The sequence below is a fragment of the Sphaerodactylus townsendi genome, linkage group LG01, assembly GCF_021028975.2.
Source record: "Sphaerodactylus townsendi isolate TG3544 linkage group LG01, MPM_Stown_v2.3, whole genome shotgun sequence".
In the NCBI taxonomy this organism is placed as follows: domain Eukaryota; kingdom Metazoa; phylum Chordata; class Lepidosauria; order Squamata; family Sphaerodactylidae; genus Sphaerodactylus; species Sphaerodactylus townsendi.
Window position 1 is genome coordinate 176559539 of NC_059425.1, and position 20401 is coordinate 176579939.

Below are 20401 nucleotides of genomic sequence, written 5' to 3' on the forward strand. Positions count from 1 at the left end.
ATTTTTCTCTCTTTCTCACAATACTAGAACCAGGGGGCATTCATTGAAAATGCTGGGGGGAAGATTAAGGGCTAATAAAAGGAAACACTTCTTCACGCAACATGTGATTGGTGTTTGGAATATGCTGCCATAGGAGGTGGTGATGGCCACTAACCTGGATAACTTTAAAAGGGGCTTGAACAGATTTATGGAGGAGAAGTTGATCTCTGGCTACCAATCTTGATCCTCCTTGATCTGAGATTGCAAATGCCTCAGCAGACCAGGTGCTCAGGAGCAGCAGCAGCAGCAGAAGGCCATTGCTTTCACATCCTGCACGTGAGCTCCCAAAGGCATCTGGTGGGCCACTGCGAGTAGCAGAGTGCTGGACTAGATGGACTCTGGTCTGATCCAGCAGGCTCTTTCTTATGTTCTTAAACCTCAAACGAAAGAGGAATCTGGTGGCATCTCAAAGACTTACAGATTTTGCTGGAGTGGATTAACACAGCTCTCCCACCGGCATTTGCAATGAGGGCAGAAGCCGTCTGTGTCTTTTTTAAGTGCATCCCTTTTTAGCTCTCTCTGGTTTGTTTTTGTTTTACAGTTTTCATCTATCAGATCTTTCTAATCAGAGGTTTGATTCTTTCCAAGTTATTTCCATTCTGAAAATTTAACAAAAAGACTTTAACTTTCTTTGCCCCCGTGAGACAACTGAATTCCTAGCGACATATATGCAGCACTTTATACGGCAGTTGCGGGATTCTCTTTCAGTACTTTGTACAAGACAAGAAAGAGTAATACAAATCCCACTGTGTACAAAATGTATTATATATATTGTGCTACAGCTAGAGTTGCCAGCTCCAGGTTAGGAAATACTGGATTTTGGGGGCGGGGCATGAGGAGGAGGAGGAGGAGGAGTTTGGAAGTATACCCCCTTTCTCTCCTGTAGGAGACTCAAAGGGGCTTACAATCTCCTTTCCCTTCCCCCCTTACAACAAACAGCCTGTGAGGTGGGTGGGGCTGAGAGAGCTCTGAAGAGCTGTGACTGGCCCAAGGTCACTCAGCTGGCATGCGTTAGAGTGCACAAGCAAATCTGATTCACCAGATAAGCCTCCACAGCTCAAGTGGCAGAGCAGGGAATCAAACCCGGTTCTCCAGATTAGAGTGCACCTGCTCTTAACCACTACACCACGCTGGCTCTGAGGAAAGTAGAGTTTAAGGAGGGGAGGGACTTCATGGGGGTATAATCTGTCATCGAATCCACCTTCCAAAGCAGCCATTTTCTCCAGGCGAACTGATGTCTGTCACCTGGAGATCAGTTGTAATCCCAGGAAATGTCCAGCTACCACCTGGAGGCTGGCAACCTTAGCCATAGTCCAGACTTTCCTTCAGCTGAAGAGGCCGAATCTCTGCACAAGCGATCTTGAGGGCAGACCTGCACAAAGACCATCTGCTATTTTAACCTTCCCTGGGCAGCCTTGAGCTGTCCTCCCTCCCCTACTTGACAGAATGGAGGTGGCGGAGAAAGAGAATTTGGGCAGGTGACCGGAAGGCAGGCACTGCACCCAGCATGCAATTTGCCCATGGCAGAGAGCCCAGTTTTCAGGAGTCTGCACAGCTGGGAACAGACAAGACCTTGGAGATGGCAGAGGACACCGCTGGTTGGCAACCATGCTGAGCCATTCCCCCATGTCCTGACAAGAGGGGTCCCATCCCAGATGGCATGAAGGAATCGCATTCCCCCTTTGTCTGTCACTGTTTAAACACCCTTCCTCTGTGCCGACGGGGGCTGGGGCTGGGACATGAAACAGTGAAAACCAAAGTTTAAGGGTGGTGTTTAAAAAATGTAAAGGTAGTCCCCCGGAACAAGCACTGGGTCATTACTGACCTATGGGGTGCTGTCACATCACAACTTTAAAGCAATTAAATTTATTGATGGGCGTGGAATGGCATTTTATGTGCCAAATGCCCAAATGCTCTCCTGGCCCTGACAGTGGTCCATTGTGGCATCTTCTATTGTATCTAATCTGGAGGAACCGGGTTTGATTCCCAGCTCTGCCGTCTGAGCTGTGGAGGCTTATCTGGGGAATTCAGATTAGCCTGTACACTCCCACACACACCAGCTGGGTGACCTTGGGCTAGCCACAGCTTCTCGGAGCTCTCTCAGCCCCACCTACCTCACAGGGTGTTTGTTGTGAGGGGGGAAGGGCAAGGAGATTGTAAGCCCCTTTGAGTCTCCTACAGGAGAGAAAGGGGGGATGTAAATCCAAACTCTTCTTCTTCTAACCCAGGGTTCTGCAACCTGCGGCTCTCCAGATGTTCATGGACTGCAAATCCCATCAGCCCCTGTCAGCATGGCCAATTGGCACGTCAGACATAAACTTTATTCTTTTGTGGCAGTAATAATGCTTCCTTCAGCAACAAGACAGTTACCTGGAGTTGCCAACTCTGGGTTACGAAATTCCTGGAGATTGGAGGAGTGGATCCTATGGAGCACAGGTGTCAAACTTGCAGATGTTATGGACTACAGTTGTTATGGACTACAGTTCCCATCAGATGTTATGGACTACAGTTCCCATCAGATGTTATGGACTACAGTTTCCATCATGATGCTGGCAGGGGATGATGGGAACTGTAGTCCATAACATCTGCAGGTCCACGAGTTTGACACCTATGCTATGGAGGGTGGGGTTTGGCAAAGGGGGGGACCTCAGTTGGGTATAATGCCGTACTCTCCACTAGAGGAGCTGATCTCTGTCATCTGGAGGTGGCATAATTTGGGAAAGGTATCTCCAGGCCCACCTAGAAGTTGTCCACCCTACAGCTAATTGAGATGCTTCTAAGTGGAGGAGGGGCAGTGACATCAGAGGCGTAGCTAGGGAAAATGGACCCTGGTGCACTGTGTCCAGACTTCTCTTATAACAGACTTCTCCCTGTGATACACCTCTGAAGATGCCAGCCACAGATGCAGGTGAAACATTCGAGACAAGATCTACCAGACAACGATCACGCAGCCCGGAAAACCCACAACAACCAGTTGAATCCATCTGTGAAAGCCTTCAACAATACTTGCAATGTTTTCAAAGCCCAGATTCTCCCCTTGGGTGGTGGTGGTGGGGGGGGGGGGGTTGATTTAAAGAGAGAATCTGGGGGGAAATGGAGGGTACCTGTCAGGGGAGCAATGTTTAAGTTAGCAGTACCAAAATTTCAGGCTACTTTCAGGAGACTCTCCTGATGATACCACCTAGGTTTGGTGAAGTTTGGTTCAGGGGAATCCTAAGTTCTAGACCTTCAAAAGGGTAGCCCCATCTACTATTAGCTTCCATTGTAAACAATGGGGGATAGGGCACCCCCTTTGGGGGTCCATAACTTTGGATGCCCTGAGCCAAACTTCACCAAACCTGGCTGGTATCAGCAAGAGACTCTCCTGATGATAACAGCCAGGTTTGGTGAAGTTTGGTTCAGGGGATCTGAAGTTATGGACCCTCAAAAGGGTAGCCCCATTGACTATTAGCTCCCATTGAAAACAATGGGGAATGGCGCCCCAGATGTTCAAGGACAACAATTCCCATCTGCCCCTGCCAACATGGCTGATGGGAATCATAGCCCATGAACATCTGGGGCACCAGAATTAGACATCCCAGAATTAAACAGAATATATACCAGTAAAATACATAAGAACTATAAAATAGAAAACAAAATTCCAGATGGCGACTTAAACACATCAGACCTAGCAATTAGCCGATAACAATAACACTAGCACTACATCAATACATATCAATACTAAATCCATACAATATCAATACATCAACAATATATCAACACATTGACAACAATATATTAACAATCTATCTATCTATATATATATACATAAACACATTAACAACACATTAACAATATATATCAAGACATTAACAATATATCAATATATAACAATAGAACCAAGAACTACTCTACACTAAGCAATAACTGCTGTAAAAATAAAACCTGACTGTACTACCCAATTTACTCCAAAGAGGAGCTGGCTATACCTACCTAATCTGCACTCCCCAACAGTACACTGAGGAGGAAACTAACTACACCTAACCTAGTTGTGCATGGCTGGTCAGTTACCTCTTTTGGACCTGGCTAATCTGACCTCACCTCTCTGTACCACAGTGGCCTCAAGGTTTGTTTCCAGTTGTGCACTCCAAATGGGGCTACCCCTGAAGACAGCTTGGAAACTGCAAGTAGAGCCAGATGACCATGTGACCCTTAGAGCTCACATGGCTCAGATTCTACACATTGCTCAGATTGTCTGATGACACTTCATGGTACACTGGTGCCTCGGAAATTGACGCCTTTGGTAATCGTCGATTTCTGAGATCGCCAGGCACCATCTTCCGCAGTTGGAAGTCATTGGAAGCCTCGGTTTCTGTCGGCTTCTGAGGCTGTGCAAACACCGTTGTGTGTGCGCAAATGGCATTGGCCAGCACAGTACGCAAACGGCGTACCTCGGAATACGCCGTTTTCGGTGTTTGCCGGCTGTCGCCAGACAGATTACCAGCGAACACCAAGGTTCCACTATACTACCTCTGGCTCCATATTGTTCCTTCAGCATCATAAAAGCAGCAGATGTCTTACCCTCTCCTATTGTTCCAAGGCAGAGGCGTGTCTAGGGAAAATGGAGTCTGGGGCAAAATCTGAACCCCCACCACCACCCCGGCACCTAGGTCTACCACCCAAAGCCAGTGTGGCACCCAGGTCTACTGCCTGGAGCCAACAAGGCAGTCAGGTCTACCAGCTGGAGCCGGCAAGCGCAGCCCAGCCTGGCGCACCCCCCACCTGTGATTAGATGGCGGGCACCCAGGGACATGTAATACCCTATGTCCCTTAGGCAGATACACCCCTGCTCCAAGGTGCAGGCTGCTGTGGACCATCCCCCTGGATATTTCAGAAAAGCTTCTTTGGTGATGGACTGCGGTTCAGGGGCAGAGCATCTGCTTGGCATGCAGAAGTCCTCAGGTTCCATCCCCGCCAACTCCCAAGGATCAGATCACAGGTGATGGGATGGGGAAAGCTTTCCCCCGAGACCCTGGAAACCGCCATCCATCTGAGTAGATGGTTATGATCTCGCTGAGCCCCTGGTCTGATTCAAGAGAAGGCAGCAGGCCAGAATTTTTAGAAGGGCCTTTGGAGAGCTCTAGATGGGCAGCAGTACAATCATTTCAATGGCCGGTGGGGCTTGCGAGTTGTTTTGATGGCTCGGTTTTTCACGGTGTTTAATTGTTTCAGATTTGTACCTTTTGGTTTCCAGCTTGCTGGGAGAAAGTCACATTCCTGAATATTTGAAATAAAGAAATGCTTCTGTTTAGAGTTAGTTGCCTCACGGAAAAGCTCGTGTAAGCTGGTTCTCTTCGCTCTGTTTCAGGGTGTTCAATCTGACTCCCTGTGGCAACACTAATGAGCAAGCAAGCATCACCAGCAACTTTCTCCTGGGGGAAAAATTAACACCTTTTGGCTTCCGGCTGGTTCTTTGACAATGTCCTTTGTTGTTTTTTTCAGGGAAATTCCAATGTTTTTTAGTGAGATGAACACACAGCAGACCATTTCTGACTAACTACCCTGGTCATGTGAGCAACTGAGGACTCTATGATACATTTTTTCCCTAGTCTCAGCGATCGTAAACAAAACATTCATTTTGTTAGGAATTAGGGGGTCCCTTGCTTCACCAATTCCTCAGCCACCTATTTTGCATTGGATCCAATTAGCATCCTGCTGTTACCCTAGGATGCTCAGAGCATTACATACAGTGTGTGCCCTATTGTATCCCCATAAACTCATTCAAAATAGGTAAGGCCAAGAGATGCCATGAGCTTTGGCCATGAGCAGAGAAATAAACCGTGAGCAGAGAAATAAACCCTCCCCCAAACAATACCTCAATATCCTGTGGTTGTAGTGGCAAAAAGTGCCACCAAGTCGCAGTTGCCTTATGGGGACCCCATAGGCCAGTGGTTTTCAACCTGTGGATCGCAACCCCTTTGGGGGTCGAACGACCCTTTCACAGGGGTCGCCTAAGACTCTCTGCATCAGTGTTCTCCATCTGTAAAATGGATAAATGTTAGGATTGGGGGTCACCACAACATGAAGAACTGTATTGAAGGGTCGCGGCATTAGGAAGGTTGAGAACCACTGCCATAGACAGTGGTGGGATTCAGCAGGTTCGCACCACTTTGGCAGAACCGGTTATTATAATTGTGCTTGTAAACAACCAGTTGTTAAATTATTGGAATCCCACCACTGGAACCGGTTGATAAATCACTTGAATCCCACTACTACCCATAGGGTTTTAAAGGTAAGAGATGTTCCACTGCTTTGACCCAGAACACAATGCACATGGCACACCCCACTGTGTTCTCACTCATTCCTTTGTTCCCTCCCCCGCCGTGTGCCCATGGCTAATTTGGAAGGGAAATCATTTTGTTTTGGTGGTTCTTGTTCCATCACATTGGAGTCCTTTCATGCTGTAAGGAATGCAGAATAAGACCAAGTTTTTTATTCCACTAGTCTCAATAACTGCTTCTAGTTCTGAACTGCTTTACGGGCACCATAATTAGCAGAACAAATGTTAGTGTGACTGAACAGAAGCTCATATCCTACCCAAAATTGCTGCTAGCAGAAGGATTTGTTAGGTTTCGGAACCTTAAGCCAATAAACGGGCTCTGCAGTATCAATCAGCAGCATTTATTGATGAGATATCGAAGCACCGTACTTGCCAAGAAACAGTTCTGGCGAAGCTGGCATTTCCCACCCCCTTTATTCCCCGCTGAAAGCCCCCCTCCCAGTTACCCAAGAATTTGTGAAAAACAGGCTTTGGAGCCGAGACGGACCCAAGGTTGGCAGCAGATCGCGAGAGAGCCACCTGGCTTCCTGCCCCTATGAGATAACAAATGTAATTCTTTTCTCATGGGACAGAGGTGCCAAGGGAAGCCTAGTTTTCTACAAAGCATGTGAAGCCGTAAAGTAAAGATCAAGGAAAGAACGCACAGATGGCAGTGGTTACATATAGCAGGCTGGTTACATATATCTCAGAGCATCATTGGTTTGTTATTTCAATCAGTTACATGGAATTAGGAATGCATCTTAATCACCCAGATAGCATCCCCCTGACAGGATTTCTGTCAGCAAGCGCAACTTCCTTGTCTCTCTGTGGAGTTCAAAATAAACTCCAGACTGCTTCTACTTGGTGCTGGGGACATCAGAAACAGCATGGTGGTGGAGGTGGGGAGTCTGCAGTGAGTGGGGGGAATACTGGAAATCACCTCCCTTCTATCTGCAAAAGTGGGATCCAACTTCCCCCCTTTTGCCACCACATCACAGCTGGCTTAGGGTGACCCTGTAGGGCACAGGTGTCAAACTCGCGGCCCTCCAGATGTTATGGACTACAGTTCCCATCATCCCCTGCCAGCATCATGGAGGGGGATAACCATAACATCTGGAGGGCCGCGCGTTTGACACCTGTGCTGTAGGGTTTTCAAGGCAAGAGGCATTCAGAGATGGTTTGCTATTGCCCGCCTCCGTGTCACGACCCTGATTTTGCTTGGAGGTGTCCCGTCCAAATACTTGCCAGGGTCAACCCTGCTTAGCTTCTGAGATGTGATGGTCAGGACCATCCAACCATATTTTCTCCATTTTGACAGAGCAAAATTTGACGATGGAAAAGGGCTCAGGACTCAGAGTATTGAAGATCATTGAAGCTTCAGCTGGAAACCAGTGGGAAGAGAGGGGATCGCAGGCAGCAGAGAGGTGGTGGAAGAAGGATCATAGGTAAAAGGAGTCTGCGCAGCTCCTCCCCTGGATCCTATGGCAAGGGACAGCAGGTGGCTTTCTGGAAGTGCTGCAAGAAAGCTTAGGTGGCAAAATCGCAGAAGGCTGAAACTCACAGGCCGATATCTAATACCGAACCAGATCTTTGAGCCCATTGCTGAACTGATAGTCTGTTGCCAATATAGCAATTTATTTTTCTTCATTTTATTATATTATATTAATATCCCTCCCACCCACCCCGCCCAGGTGGGGCTTAGGGCAGCATACATGAGAATAAAAAGTTGCCTGCCATTTTACGATATAAATAATAATAAAACATTCTTACATAAAGCATACCTTAAATCTTACATAAAAGCATACCTTAAATACAGCACTTAAAATGTTTGCAACTCTGCATGACTAAAACATTACCTAGATCAAATATTCTAAAAGTATGTGGAGATAAACATACACAGCTTGTAATGTTTGATGATGTCCCTGTTAGTCCACACTGGCCATTACCCATGGAACTCTTACCTCAAGGCTGTTCTCTGCGCACTGGGCTTTCAGAAGGTTTTCCTCACATTTCTCTATTTACATGCAAGGAGGCAGCCCAGTGCCTACCCCACAGCAGCTTGTTGAAGCCTCAAACAGGCTCTAGTAATTCCGGTTCTCTTAGCTCCACCCATAAGCAGTTTTAAAGTTTTAAAGATCTCATCACATGGGGAAGTTTCAACATTAAAGCTATTCTCCCCCACCCCACCCCACCCCACCCCACCCCTTCTCTCTCTCTCTCTCTCTCTCTCTCTCTCTCTCTCTCTCTCTCTCTCTCTCTCTCTCTCTCTGGCTGCTGCTTCTGCAAAAGAAGAGAAGGGAGAGGCTTGTCTGAAATGAAGCTTTAAAAGCCCGATCATCAGGAGGATTGAAGCAGAGTTGGGGAGATGGGGTGGAACCTTCCTTGAACTGGGCCTTGCCATAGCCTTCTGTTATTTTATATCAAGAGATCGAAATATAGATCTCTCAATATGTGCACTTAGAGAAGCAGGAAGGAGCCGGCAAGGGGGGGGGCGGCAAGGGGGAAGTTATGCAAAGTAGTGCGAGGGAGCAGGGAGGCTTGTTGTGGATGGAGGGGACATGTCCAGGGCAACGGGCGCTGTATGCTGCACTCTCGGTTAGATCTCCCTGGTCTAGTGTGAAGCAGAATTAGAAGTTTAATGTTAGCAGTGAATTACTTTCCAGCAGGGGAGAATGAAAAGTGAAAGCGGGCTTGAAGAAACATGTCTATGCAAGAAATCTTGCTGTGACAGACATTCAGCCCCCGCTACGCAGAAATCACATTATACACAATCAGCCAATCACTGAAAATACAGTAATTCTAGGAAAAGTTGAATGCAGCAAGAAAAGAGGAAGACCAAACATGAAATGGATTGACTCAGCCTTCAGAAGATGCAGCCTTTCGTTCGCAAGACCTGAGTAAGGGTGTCCATAAAAGGGTTTTTTGGAGGTCATTCATTTAAAGGGTCACCATCAGTTGAGAGTGACTTGATGGCACATAACACGCAACATCCATATACAGCCAAAACTTCAAAGCTCCTATTTACTTCCCCCCTTCAATATTCTCTGTTACCAGTAAGCTCTTGTGTGCTTCCTATTCTGTTTCCAGAATATATCCATGGGTAACTGAGGTGCCGTGTTGTTTCCAGGCTGTATGGCCGTGTTCTAGCAGCATTCTCTCCTGACGTTTCGCCTGCAGCTGTGGCTGGCATCTTCAGAGGATCTCTGAAGATGCCAGAGTATCTCTGAAGATGCCAGCCACAGATGCAGGTGAAACGTCAGGAGAGAATGCTGCTAGAACACAGCCATACAGCCCGGAAACCACACAGGACCTCAGCGATTCCGGCTGTGAAAGCCTTCGACAATATATCCATGGGTAGTTTTATGCAAATTAACTACTGTAGTTAGTCCAGACCACCCTGACTAATTTGGACCTCTGAGAGTTCAAAAACACATTGAGTAAAAAAATATCCTTCTGGAGAAATATTTGGGTTTTAGGTCGGGATACCCACTGTTCCTGAAATGAAGACAATCTCACCTTAATGTGCCGTGTGCGATATAAAGTTGATGTGATCGCTAGCGCCGATAAACGTTGTTGAATTTCTGTTTATGCTGGGGAAATAATTTCAGCAATTGCTTTCTAATTTGGATGCTTCCATCTGATTATGAGGCACATGTTTCTTCTGCATCCCATAAAAATGGCTGCCATATACTTTGCGCTGTCTTTCTCATGCAGAGCCCTTCCAGCCCATTAACCCTCTGATTGCTAGATTCCCAGCGCATAACTGATGACTAATTGGCCCACTAACCTTTTAGAGGGAGAAAAAGAAAATAAAGGATGGTGACAACCTGGACTGGTGTTATGAGTCTGTTTCCTCGCAAAATCAGCTTGATGGCCGAGCTGCTTGTCCCCAAGGAGACAAAATTAGCCTTGTGGGACTTCGTCTGCATAGAAACTGGACACAATTAGAGCCGTGTTCACTGTTGTTAATGCAGTTGGAGGTAATTGGGCAGGTTGGTTTTGACAGGTTGATGATGCTAAAATACTATTATAGGGGACCTTTCCATGTATAACAGTTAAACTTGGAAAATGTTGTGATTGGGCTCACAGGGATTTACGCTGTAATATTGTCCAGCTAAAAAGTTAACCGTTTAGTTTTAATTCCTGAACCTGACCGAGGAGGTCCTCGTAGGTCTTGTGTGGGTATGTGAACGTGCGCACAAAGCACTTTTCATATGACTGACCGAATTGGGGCGTCCCTAGATGACATTCTCTGTGTGTAAAGTGCTGTTGATCCTCAACTGATTTATAGTGACCCAGTAGGGCAGTGGTGGCAAACCTATGGCACTCCAGATGTTCATGAACTACAACTCCCATCAGCCCCAGCCAGCATGGCCATGAACATCTGGAGTGCCATAGGTTCGCTACCACGGCAGTAGGGTTTTCAAGGCAAGCAATGTTCAATGTTGCCTTCCTCAGCACAGTGTCCCTGGTATTCCCTGGAAGTCAACCAACCAAATACTAACCAGGACAGACCCCACAGATGACTTTAACAAGCCCCCAAATCCTTGCAGAAAGTATCTTGCTCATGGATGGGGTTGTTTACCTACTTCCCACCCCCCACCCCTGGAGAGTAGCAATTGCCCCACTCAACTGATGAGCGGTGCGTTATCATTACTTCATTTGGAGAAAACACTACCAGAGAAATTGTCCCCCGTGAGCTCAAAGCTGAAACTGGAAGCTTGGAATCGGAATCTCTCTCTTGTGCATGATTAACAGTGGGTGAGAGGACATATGTGGCACACACAGCCGAAACCTGTCCAGGACAGTTTTATTGCAGCTCACCTGAGCAAGGCACAGCATCCCTTCTTGATCAGCCTCAAATAAAAACATGGAATGGAAACCTGGCTATAATCTTGCAGATGTCCTTCTGGTCTACTAGGGTGGGGGTCTGCAAACTGCAGCTCTCCGGATGTCCATGGACTACAATTCCCATCAGCCCCTGGCCATGCTGGCAGGGAATGATGGGAATTGTAGTCCATGCACATCTGGAGAGCCACAGGTTGCAGACCCCTGTACTAGGGCATGATGATCTGCAAACAGGGAAGTAGGCAGGCTTCCTGCCCAGCTAAGGCTGACGTATGTCCTGATTGGGCCATCGCACAAATGAGAGATAACCAATAGAAACGTGTGTAACTCAGTTGTGAAGCCCAGATGTCTGGGCATCCATGAATAGTCAGAAATGTATGTGTTGAATTAGAACTTTGGTATTTTGGAAGCTCTTACCTACTTGGAATGAATGAATATGTGGCTTCAATTTTTAAGCGATTACCTTTTTAAACAATTGTGCTTGGTCTTGCCAGCTCAGGGTTGGGAAATACCTGGAGATCTGGGGTTTGAGTCTGGGTTTGGGGCAGGGTTTGGGGAGGGGAGGGACCTCTGCAGGGTATGATGCCATTGAGTCCACTGTCCAAAGCAGCCGTTTCTTCCAGACATTTCAGACCAGGCTCCTACTGCTAATATAAGAAGTTATCTATCCCAAGACAGAGCCTGAACTCTCTGCAGTGATGGCACAATACTTCTAACCTGTTGCAAGAGGTATCCTTTGGAACTCCCTCCCATGATCACCTGTTCTCAGATGCCTCCCTCTGGGGCTGGGGCAGGAGGGCACTGTGATGGACATTATGTTCAGAGTCAGTGATCCCCGAATGAATCAACATTACATATTAATCTGCTTGAACTGCAGCTGGCGAATCTGTTCTTGTTTCCCTTACAACCAACATCTCTGGCAAGGCATCCAGGTTGCAACAGACAACACCCGGACCAAATTTTATATCCTAAAGCAAGAAAGAACTACATCCATCCACCTCTGCAGAGAGGCTCACCCAGAGGTGGGATCCAGCAGGTTCTCACAGGTTCCCAAGAGTAGGTTACTAATTATTTGTGTGTGCCGAGAGGGGGTTACTAATTGGTGATTTTGCCACGTGATTTTTCCTTAGTTACGCCCCTCCTCTCAGCAGTAGCTCGCAGAACTTGAAGCAGTCTAGCAGGAGGTGCACTGGCGTGCGTGGCAGCCTGCGCCTGCGTGCATTCGTTTCCCGCCCAAGGACCGGCGCAACAGCTGCGTCCTTGCCATAGCCCCGCCCAGGAATGCCCTGTCCCTGGAATGCCCCACCCAACCCCATTAGCGCTACGCCACAGTTTGAATCCCACCCCCATGGGAACCTGTTACTAAATTTTTTGGATCCCACCACTGGGCTCACCTGCTGTGGTTGTGGGCCATAGATCAAGTCCACCTATCTGTGATTCCTATTGAGGGTCACTTGAACACTCTAGCAGACACTCTCAGCAGGGAGCTAGTGGCAGACCAGGACTGGTCCATAAGTCTACTTTAGCTACACCAGGTGTTCCAAAAATGGAGGGAACCCAACGTAGACTTGTTCACTTTGCTCTTAAATGCAAAGTATTGCTCCAGAGCAAATCATTGGGAGATGGGATTCAGTTCACCAGGAATGCGACTTTCCCATATATCTTTCCCCATCTTTTTCCCATTCGCACTTCTACTCAAGGTAGTCGAGAAGATATTGATGGATAAGACATCTTGCATATTGGTAGCCCCCCACTGGCCCTGGAGTTCTTGGTTTTCTGCAGTCAGGATACTGGCCCAAGGGTGGGTTCCCCTCTTTCCTGCAAAGGAGGACTTTTTGCACAGGGATCAGGTACTGCACCACAATGTCCCCTCCCTTCATATGGCAGCATGGTTAATTCTGCAATAAACTAATGGCCCCCAGGGGTTTGTGATGTATTGTTATCTGCACTTTCACTTGGAGGTCCTGTGAATCAAAACGGCAAAAGTTTGCTGATCAGGCTAAAGTTAAGGGCATTGACCCATCTGTGTTTGAATACTTATTGTTTTTGTAAGATGGTGGCCTGTCGAATGGAAGAACGTTAGATGACAGTTGGCTGCCCTTTCGGCATTTCACTTGGTTGTTGACTGCCGTTGGCTTTATTCTAATCCTTTCAGTAAAAGATTTTTGAAGAGGTTGTCCATCCTTTGTTTCAAGCTCCTGTGTCCCACTATCAGGGGTCTGCAACCTGCGGCTCTCCAGATGTTCATGGACTACAATTCCCAATTGGCCATGCTGGCAGGAGCTGATGGGATTTGTAGTCCATGAACATCTAGAGAGCCGCAGGTTGCAGACCCTTGCACTAGACTATTCCTAGCGTTAACTCATCACCTTTTGAGTTTATGAACTGACATTTTTGTCATACAAAACCCCTTTTCTGGCTGCAGTCACCTCCACCAGAAGGGTTGGAGATTTGCGGGCCCTTAGAAGTGATCTCCCATTCTTGAAGATCCATGAAGAAAGCAGTGCTCAGACCACCTATAAGGTGGTGTCATCTTTCCACTAGAACCAAGACATTATTTTGCCTGTGTTCTTTCCACATCCATGACTGAGGCAGAAGGAACTTTACAGAGACTTGATTTCACAGATCTTTATTGTTTTATTTACACCGGACTGCATCTTTCCGGAAGGATATATGTCTTTTTGTTTGTTTTAAGGGTCCTCACCAGAATTCAGAGGTGTCCACACAAACATTGTCTCATTGAGTTGCGCAGGTAATAGTTAGGGCATACTCGATTGCCAAGGTGAATTTCCCGCTGAACATCAGAGCTCATTCCATGTATTCCCAGGCTACATCATTTGTTCTCCTATATGCCATGAACATCGTTGACATCTGTAGGGTAGCTATGTGGTCCTCTGCTTCCATCTTTATCCAGCATTATGTAGTGGATGTTGACTCTCGATGAGATGTATCCAGTGGTGGGATCCAAAAATTTTAATAACAGGTTCTGATGGTGGTGGGATTCAAACAGTGGCGCCGCCGCACGCATGCACCTCCAGTCCCTATTGGGCAGGGAGGTTGCTTTAGTAACCCCTTCTCGGCACTCCGAAAAAATTAGTAACCACTTCTAGAGAAGTGGTGAGAACTGGTTGGATCCCACCTCTACTGGATGTATCTGTGGGAAAAGCAGTATTACATTCACTGTTCAGTGGTGCTAATAACTATACTAATAAAAGATGTTGACTCTGTTGATGTTGGTGGTCAATGCTTCAATAACAGCCTCACACCCACTCCCTGGTTGGGAATGAGCTTGCTGCCCTCCCAATGTGGGACTGCACAGAAGGCCACGGAGATGAAAGACAGCATTGCGCTCACCTGTAACTGTTGTTCATTGAGTGGTCTTCCATGCAGGCACAAATCCCTCCCTCCTTCCCCGCTGTTGGCTGTTCCTGTTCTTGTCATACAAGTGGAAAATGGAATGTGTCCTGCACCGGTGGCAAGAGAGCTGTGGTCCTGCCCCATCCCAATCACGGGACCATTTGGGCAGGAACTGTCCTGTTCTCGGGTTCAGAGGGAGGCAGAGGAGCATTCAAGAGAGCTTCTTCTCTCGAAATCCAGCGTTGTGTAGTGTCTAAGAGCAGGTGGATTCTAATATGGAGAACCAGGTTTGATTCCCCACTCCTCCACCTGGGTGGCGGAGGCTTATCTGGTGAACCAGATGTGTTTCCGCACCCCTATATTCCTGCTGGGTGACCTTGGGCTGGTCACAGTTCTCTCAGGACTCTCTCAGCCCCCACCTACCTCACAGTGTTGTTGGGAGAGGAAGGGAAAGGAGCTTGTAAGCCACCTTGAGTCTTCTTACAGGAGAGAGTGTAAATCCAAACTCCTCCTCCTCCTCCTCCTCCTCCTCCTCCTCCTCTTCTTCTTCTTCTTCTTCTTCTTCTTCTTCTTCTTCTTCTTCGCTTGCTATTATTTCTGTGGCCAGCCTACGCAACCTCTGTCCCTATATGTGCTTGTACAGAAGTCCTCTCAATGAATAACAGTTACAACTTTCAGACAACTGCCTTGTTGTTTTTCCCAATGACTCAGACTTGTATTAACTAAGCTTAAAGTGAGTTCTGTTAAACAAAACCTTCATGCCAATTTTTTATGTGTGAAAATAGTGGTGCTAATTTGAAACAAGTATAAAGAAGTTCATACTGGTGCCCCATTAGATATGGCACGGATACGGCACACTAAATATGTCTCTGTTCCCCAACTTTTGTGCAGGTGAGTGGAATAGTGACTTCCTTTTCCCCACCTGCCACTGATCCATGAAAAAGCCCCGTCCGTCTCCCCTGTTCCAACTGAAGAGAAGGAATGGGAGTGGGGGATTTGTGGCACTTTCACACGCACTGAATAATGCACTTTTAATCCACTTCCCACCTGGGACCCTCGTATCTTCGAGACCGCATCACCCCATACGTCCCTGCACGGCCTCTTCGATCAGTTGAGGCCAATCTACTGGTGGTCCCTGGCCCCTCGGCGATGCAGCTGGCCTCCACATGGGCCAGAGCCTTTACGGCTCTGGCCCCGGCCTGGTGGAACGCTCTTCCTCCAGCTATCCGGGCCCTGCGGGACCTCGGTGAGTTCCCCAGGGCCTGCAAGACGGAGCTGTTCCGCCGGGCCTTTGGAGCCGCTGATGGTGCCCCCCCCCCTTCTTTGGCCCTTGACATCTGGGCCAACTGTCATCCAATGAGACTCGCCATTCCTCCCTTTTGGAGGGGGAGGGAATTTTAAAACTAGAATACTGGACGCCACTCCTCCCTTTCGGGGGAGGGGAGGGAATTTTAATAATAGACTGTCGAGCGCCATTTATCTTATTGAGATTTCTTATATATTTATTAGAAAGGGGTTTTTTACGATTATCGCTGCTTTTAAATGTTTTAGCTATTTCACATTGTTTTTTCTTGTGTTGTACACCGCCCAGAGCCCTTCGGGGATGGGGCGGTATAAAAGTTTAAGAAAATAAATAAATAAATAAATTTTACTGACCTTTTCCACGCAAGTCAATGAAAATGTTTTCAACGCGCGCGCACACACGCACACACACACCCCAGTTTGTTCACACTCACCCCCTCGAAATGATTCCTGGTTGCCATTTTGTGCTCGTTCCGTCGATTTTTTTGTTCTTTGATGCCTCAGCTCTTCAAAGCCTCATGCGGTGATTCTTCGTAGGTTGTGCATTCAAAGCTTCGACGATAGCCACCACTACACCGCCCCCCCCCCAAAAAAACCTGATGAAAATAAATAGGCAAAATGATGAGAGTGAGCTCAGAAAATGTCAGAGGAGGAAGTCCAGGAACTGCAGAGAGCCGTGGGAAACATTTTAAAGAGAGACACACAACGAGCCAAAACATTTTGAAAAAATTTCAACGAAAGAATCGCTAGAAAACAGGCTGCGTTTAAAACGTTTTCCCGCAGGAAATAAAACATTCTGGGCTTAAAACATTGTGGGACTCCTCAGCTGTTTTATCTCCTGCCTCAAAACATTTTATTTTAGTCCTACAGAAAAGGCCACTGTGTGGAATGACAGTGCATTGAAAGTGCGTTATTTGCTGCGTGTGTGTATGTGGAAGTGCCTGACTTGATATGGCGTGTCGCCTGAGCCTCAAAGCTTAGTTGTGCCGCATGTATTCTGGTCCAGAGTGAACAGCTTGCTGCCTCATTTAAAAGTAAATTTCAGTTCCTAACTTTCTTTCCTCTCCCCCCTTTATCTTTCAGAGCAAGAAGAAAACTTTGAATTTATCATTGTGTCCCTTACTGGTCAGACTTGGCACTTTGAAGCGACAACGTACGAAGAGAGAGATGCCTGGGTGCAAGCGATCGAGAGTCAGATTCTGGCCAGCCTGCAGTCGTGCGAGAGCAGCAAAAATAAGGTCAGATGCTCAATATTGACGTCCTGAGCCATTTGCAGGTCTTCAGAGGAGAAAACTTGTCCTGCCATTCCACTGACAGTTCAACCCTATGCAGAGTTACTCCAGTCAAAGTCCACTGAAATAGATGGGCTTAGACTAGAGCAGGGGTCTGCAACCTGAGGCTCTCCAGATGTTCATGGACTACAAATCTCATCAGCCCCCACCAGCATGGCCAATTGGGAATTGTAGCCCATGAACAGGGGCTGATGGGAATTGTAGTCCAGGAACATCTGGAGAGCCGCAGGTTGCAGACCCCTGAACTAGAGTAACTGTGCCCAGGATTGCACTGTGAGCAAAGTTTGATTCCTTCCTCCAACTTAAGTCTTCCTCCAAAGGAAGGGGCCCTTAAGCTGGAGGACGTTTCCATAGGCTGGAAGAAGTCTCCTTGGAGGCTGGTTGGGTTCGCCCTGTCACCAGCCCCTGGAATATGAATACACAGAGGCCCCTTCCGCACAGGCAAAATAATGCGTTTTCAAACCACTTTCACAGCAGTTTGCAAGTGGATTTTACTATTCTGCACTGCTTCAAAGAGCACTGAAAGCAGTTTGAAAGTGCATTATTCTGCATGTGTGGAATGAGCCTTAGATTTTTAAAGGTTCTTTTTTACTTATTCAATGTTATCCATAGTTTTCATATTTCATAGCCAATTTTATTAATTAATTGTGATTGCCACTTTAAAAATGTATCCACAGTTTGTTTTTCTACTTGGAGATCTACAAAAAAAATCATTTAAAGGCTTTTTAAAAAAATGAATTAAACTGCATTATTTCCTGAAAAACTTGTCTTTGCTAATGATGGTAAAACATCCGCTGAAGATGTATTGTTGAAGGCTTTCACTGCCGGATTCAACTGGTTGTTGTGGGTTTTCCAGGCTGTGTGGCTCTGAAGATGCCAGCCACAGATGCAGGAGAGACGTTAGGAACAAGATCTACCAGACCGCGGCCACACAGCCCGGAAAACCCACCACAACCAATCTGCTGAAGATGTTTACAAAATCTGGCGCTGGCCTTTTGGTTGTCAGTAGATGGCCGTCATTTTTTTTTTCTTATCGAATAATAGCTGGGAATTTAGGAAGTTTTGATGGAATTCTATCCTCAGATCCCAATCCTGTTAAAGCTAGTTGTGGCTAGCTGTACCTCTGGGACCCTGTGGACACTTACTTGGGGGTAAACCCTATTAAACATAATAGGGTTTACTTCTGAGTAAACACGCATACAATTATGCTGCCAATCACAGTGAACTTGGACTGGGATTTATAGATCGGGTTCAATGGCTCCTTTCTATTGTGAGTTTTCCTTCACTGAAACGCCATCATTGTGCCGAAATCTGTGCCTCTGAATGTATTTTCACGCTCTGTCTTCTTTTGACGCCAGGGAAGTAGCCTTAACGTTTTTATTACTCATTGGCCAGCAAAACGAAGCATTCTTTTAAAATGTACAAAATGTACGCATAAATAAAACAAATTACGCTAGTGACTCAGCAAACGTTTTATAGCCGCAACTTAGAATGAAACAAAATGAGCAGACGACCAGTTTAAGATTTCTAACGGCCAAGGAAACCACATCGTGGTTTGCCTAGAAACCAGCTCGCACAAAGCGCTTCCTCAGCTCCACTGGACCTCTATAGCAAGAAGTTCATAATCAGAGAATTGGATTTGCTCCGCTGGGAGGGAGAGTGAAAGTTACTCTCTATAGAGATTATTTCTCCGGGTCGCGGTAGAGGTCACCGGCCAGCCACTTTGGAGAGCGATTTGTTAATGCCAGCTGTCAGATCAGTTCTGAGCTTTTGGTGATAAAATGGCTGTTTGCCATCATTTGATATTCCCCTAATAACCACAAATAGCCATAAAATGAAAGCAGAATGGCCTCCCAAGATACCTCTTTCTTCAGTTTGTGCGCAATTTAAAAAAGAGGATGGGGATACGGCTGTAGGTCCAGAGGTGGGGAGTTAAACTTGTGCAGACCGGCCAGCTTCTGACGACTCTAGATATACGCCAGATAGCCAGTCCTCTCGTGCCCCCAGGAGCCCAAGAAAAGCTTCAGCCCTCGGAAAGTTGGGTGAAAATTACGAGCGGCTCATATCAGACGCTGGCTTGCCATGCTTAAAGACGCCAAAGGTTCCACTCTGAAAGCAGCGAGCCAAAGACCTCACGTTCCACAGCCACGCTCGTCCAGCCCTCCTCAGAACCCTTTCTTTGCTTTTTCACACAGCCGACAGTGGTGTTGTCTGAGCCTTTTCTTCAGGTTCTTACGTCTTCGTTGTGTGTGTGTGTTTCTTTAAATATACGCAGTCTCGACTGACAAGTCAGAATGAGGCCATGGCCCTGCAGTCAATAAGAAACATCAGAGGCAACTCTCGCTGTGTGGACTGTGAAGCACAAAGTAAGTGTAACTGTTTTGTACACAAGGAACGTTACCCTCAGCTTCACAAAGCCCAGGCGCTGTGTCTTGGCTATAGTGTGGCGTTCCTGTGCCCTCTCGGTATTATGTTTCATGTACCTTTTGACTAGTTCACGCTCATAATAGAATTTGTTTTGTGTGGTGCTTTCCTGTTCAGTCCTGATTAACATATACTGCTGGATTAGGTTAGAGACATATTTTTTTTAAATCTGTACTGACAGAAGAAGAAAAACTCGGATTTATCCCCTGCCTTTCTCTCCTGTAAGGAGTCTCACTTACAAACTCCTTTTCCCTTCCTCTCCCCACAACAGACACCTGGTGAGCAGCGGTGGGATTCAGCCGGTTCGCACCACTTCGGCAGAACCGGTTGTTAAAATGGTGCTTGTAAACAACCAGTTAAATTATTTGAATCCCACCACCGGAACCAATTGTTAAATTATTTGAATCCCATCACTGCTTGTGAGGCAGGTGGGGCTGAGTAAGTTCTGAGAGAACTGTGACTGGCCAAAGGTCACCCCAGCAGGCTTCCTGTGTAGGAGCAGGGAAACAAATCCAGTGCACCAGATAAGAGTCTAATGTTCATGTAAAGGAGTGGGGAATCAAACCCAGTTCTCCAGATTAGAGTTTGCCACCCTTAAACTCTACATATTTTCCCCATCTGTGCTGATCTGAAGCAATATTGGGCAGGGAGATTTTTTTCTAAATTTCATATTCCTTTTCAGTTTAGTATGCTAGTGTTCTGCTCTAGGAAGAGGAAGCATCTGTAGTCTTTAAAAATGTTGGGATGTTTCTAAAGTTACCTCTTTCTTCCAGTTTAATTTCATAGAGGAAACTGCTTTTGTATTTTCTTCCCAGTTGCAGATGATAAATACGTTTGCTGG

At 46.7% G+C, this 20401-nt stretch overlaps 1 protein-coding gene across 4 annotated transcripts in view; it reads left to right on the forward strand.

Annotated features, from left to right (window-relative positions):
• The window catches only part of AGAP1 (ArfGAP with GTPase domain, ankyrin repeat and PH domain 1), a 426302-nt gene that overhangs the window by 341587 nt on the left and 64314 nt on the right, over window positions 1-20401 (forward strand). For all 4 annotated transcript variants that reach the window (XM_048500437.1, XM_048500447.1, XM_048500456.1 and 1 more), the window contains 2 exons: window positions 16928-17082; window positions 19412-19502. In XM_048500437.1, coding sequence (XP_048356394.1) covers window positions 16928-17082; window positions 19412-19502 — 246 coding nt within the window. The remainder of the gene's footprint in view (window positions 1-16927; window positions 17083-19411; window positions 19503-20401) is intronic.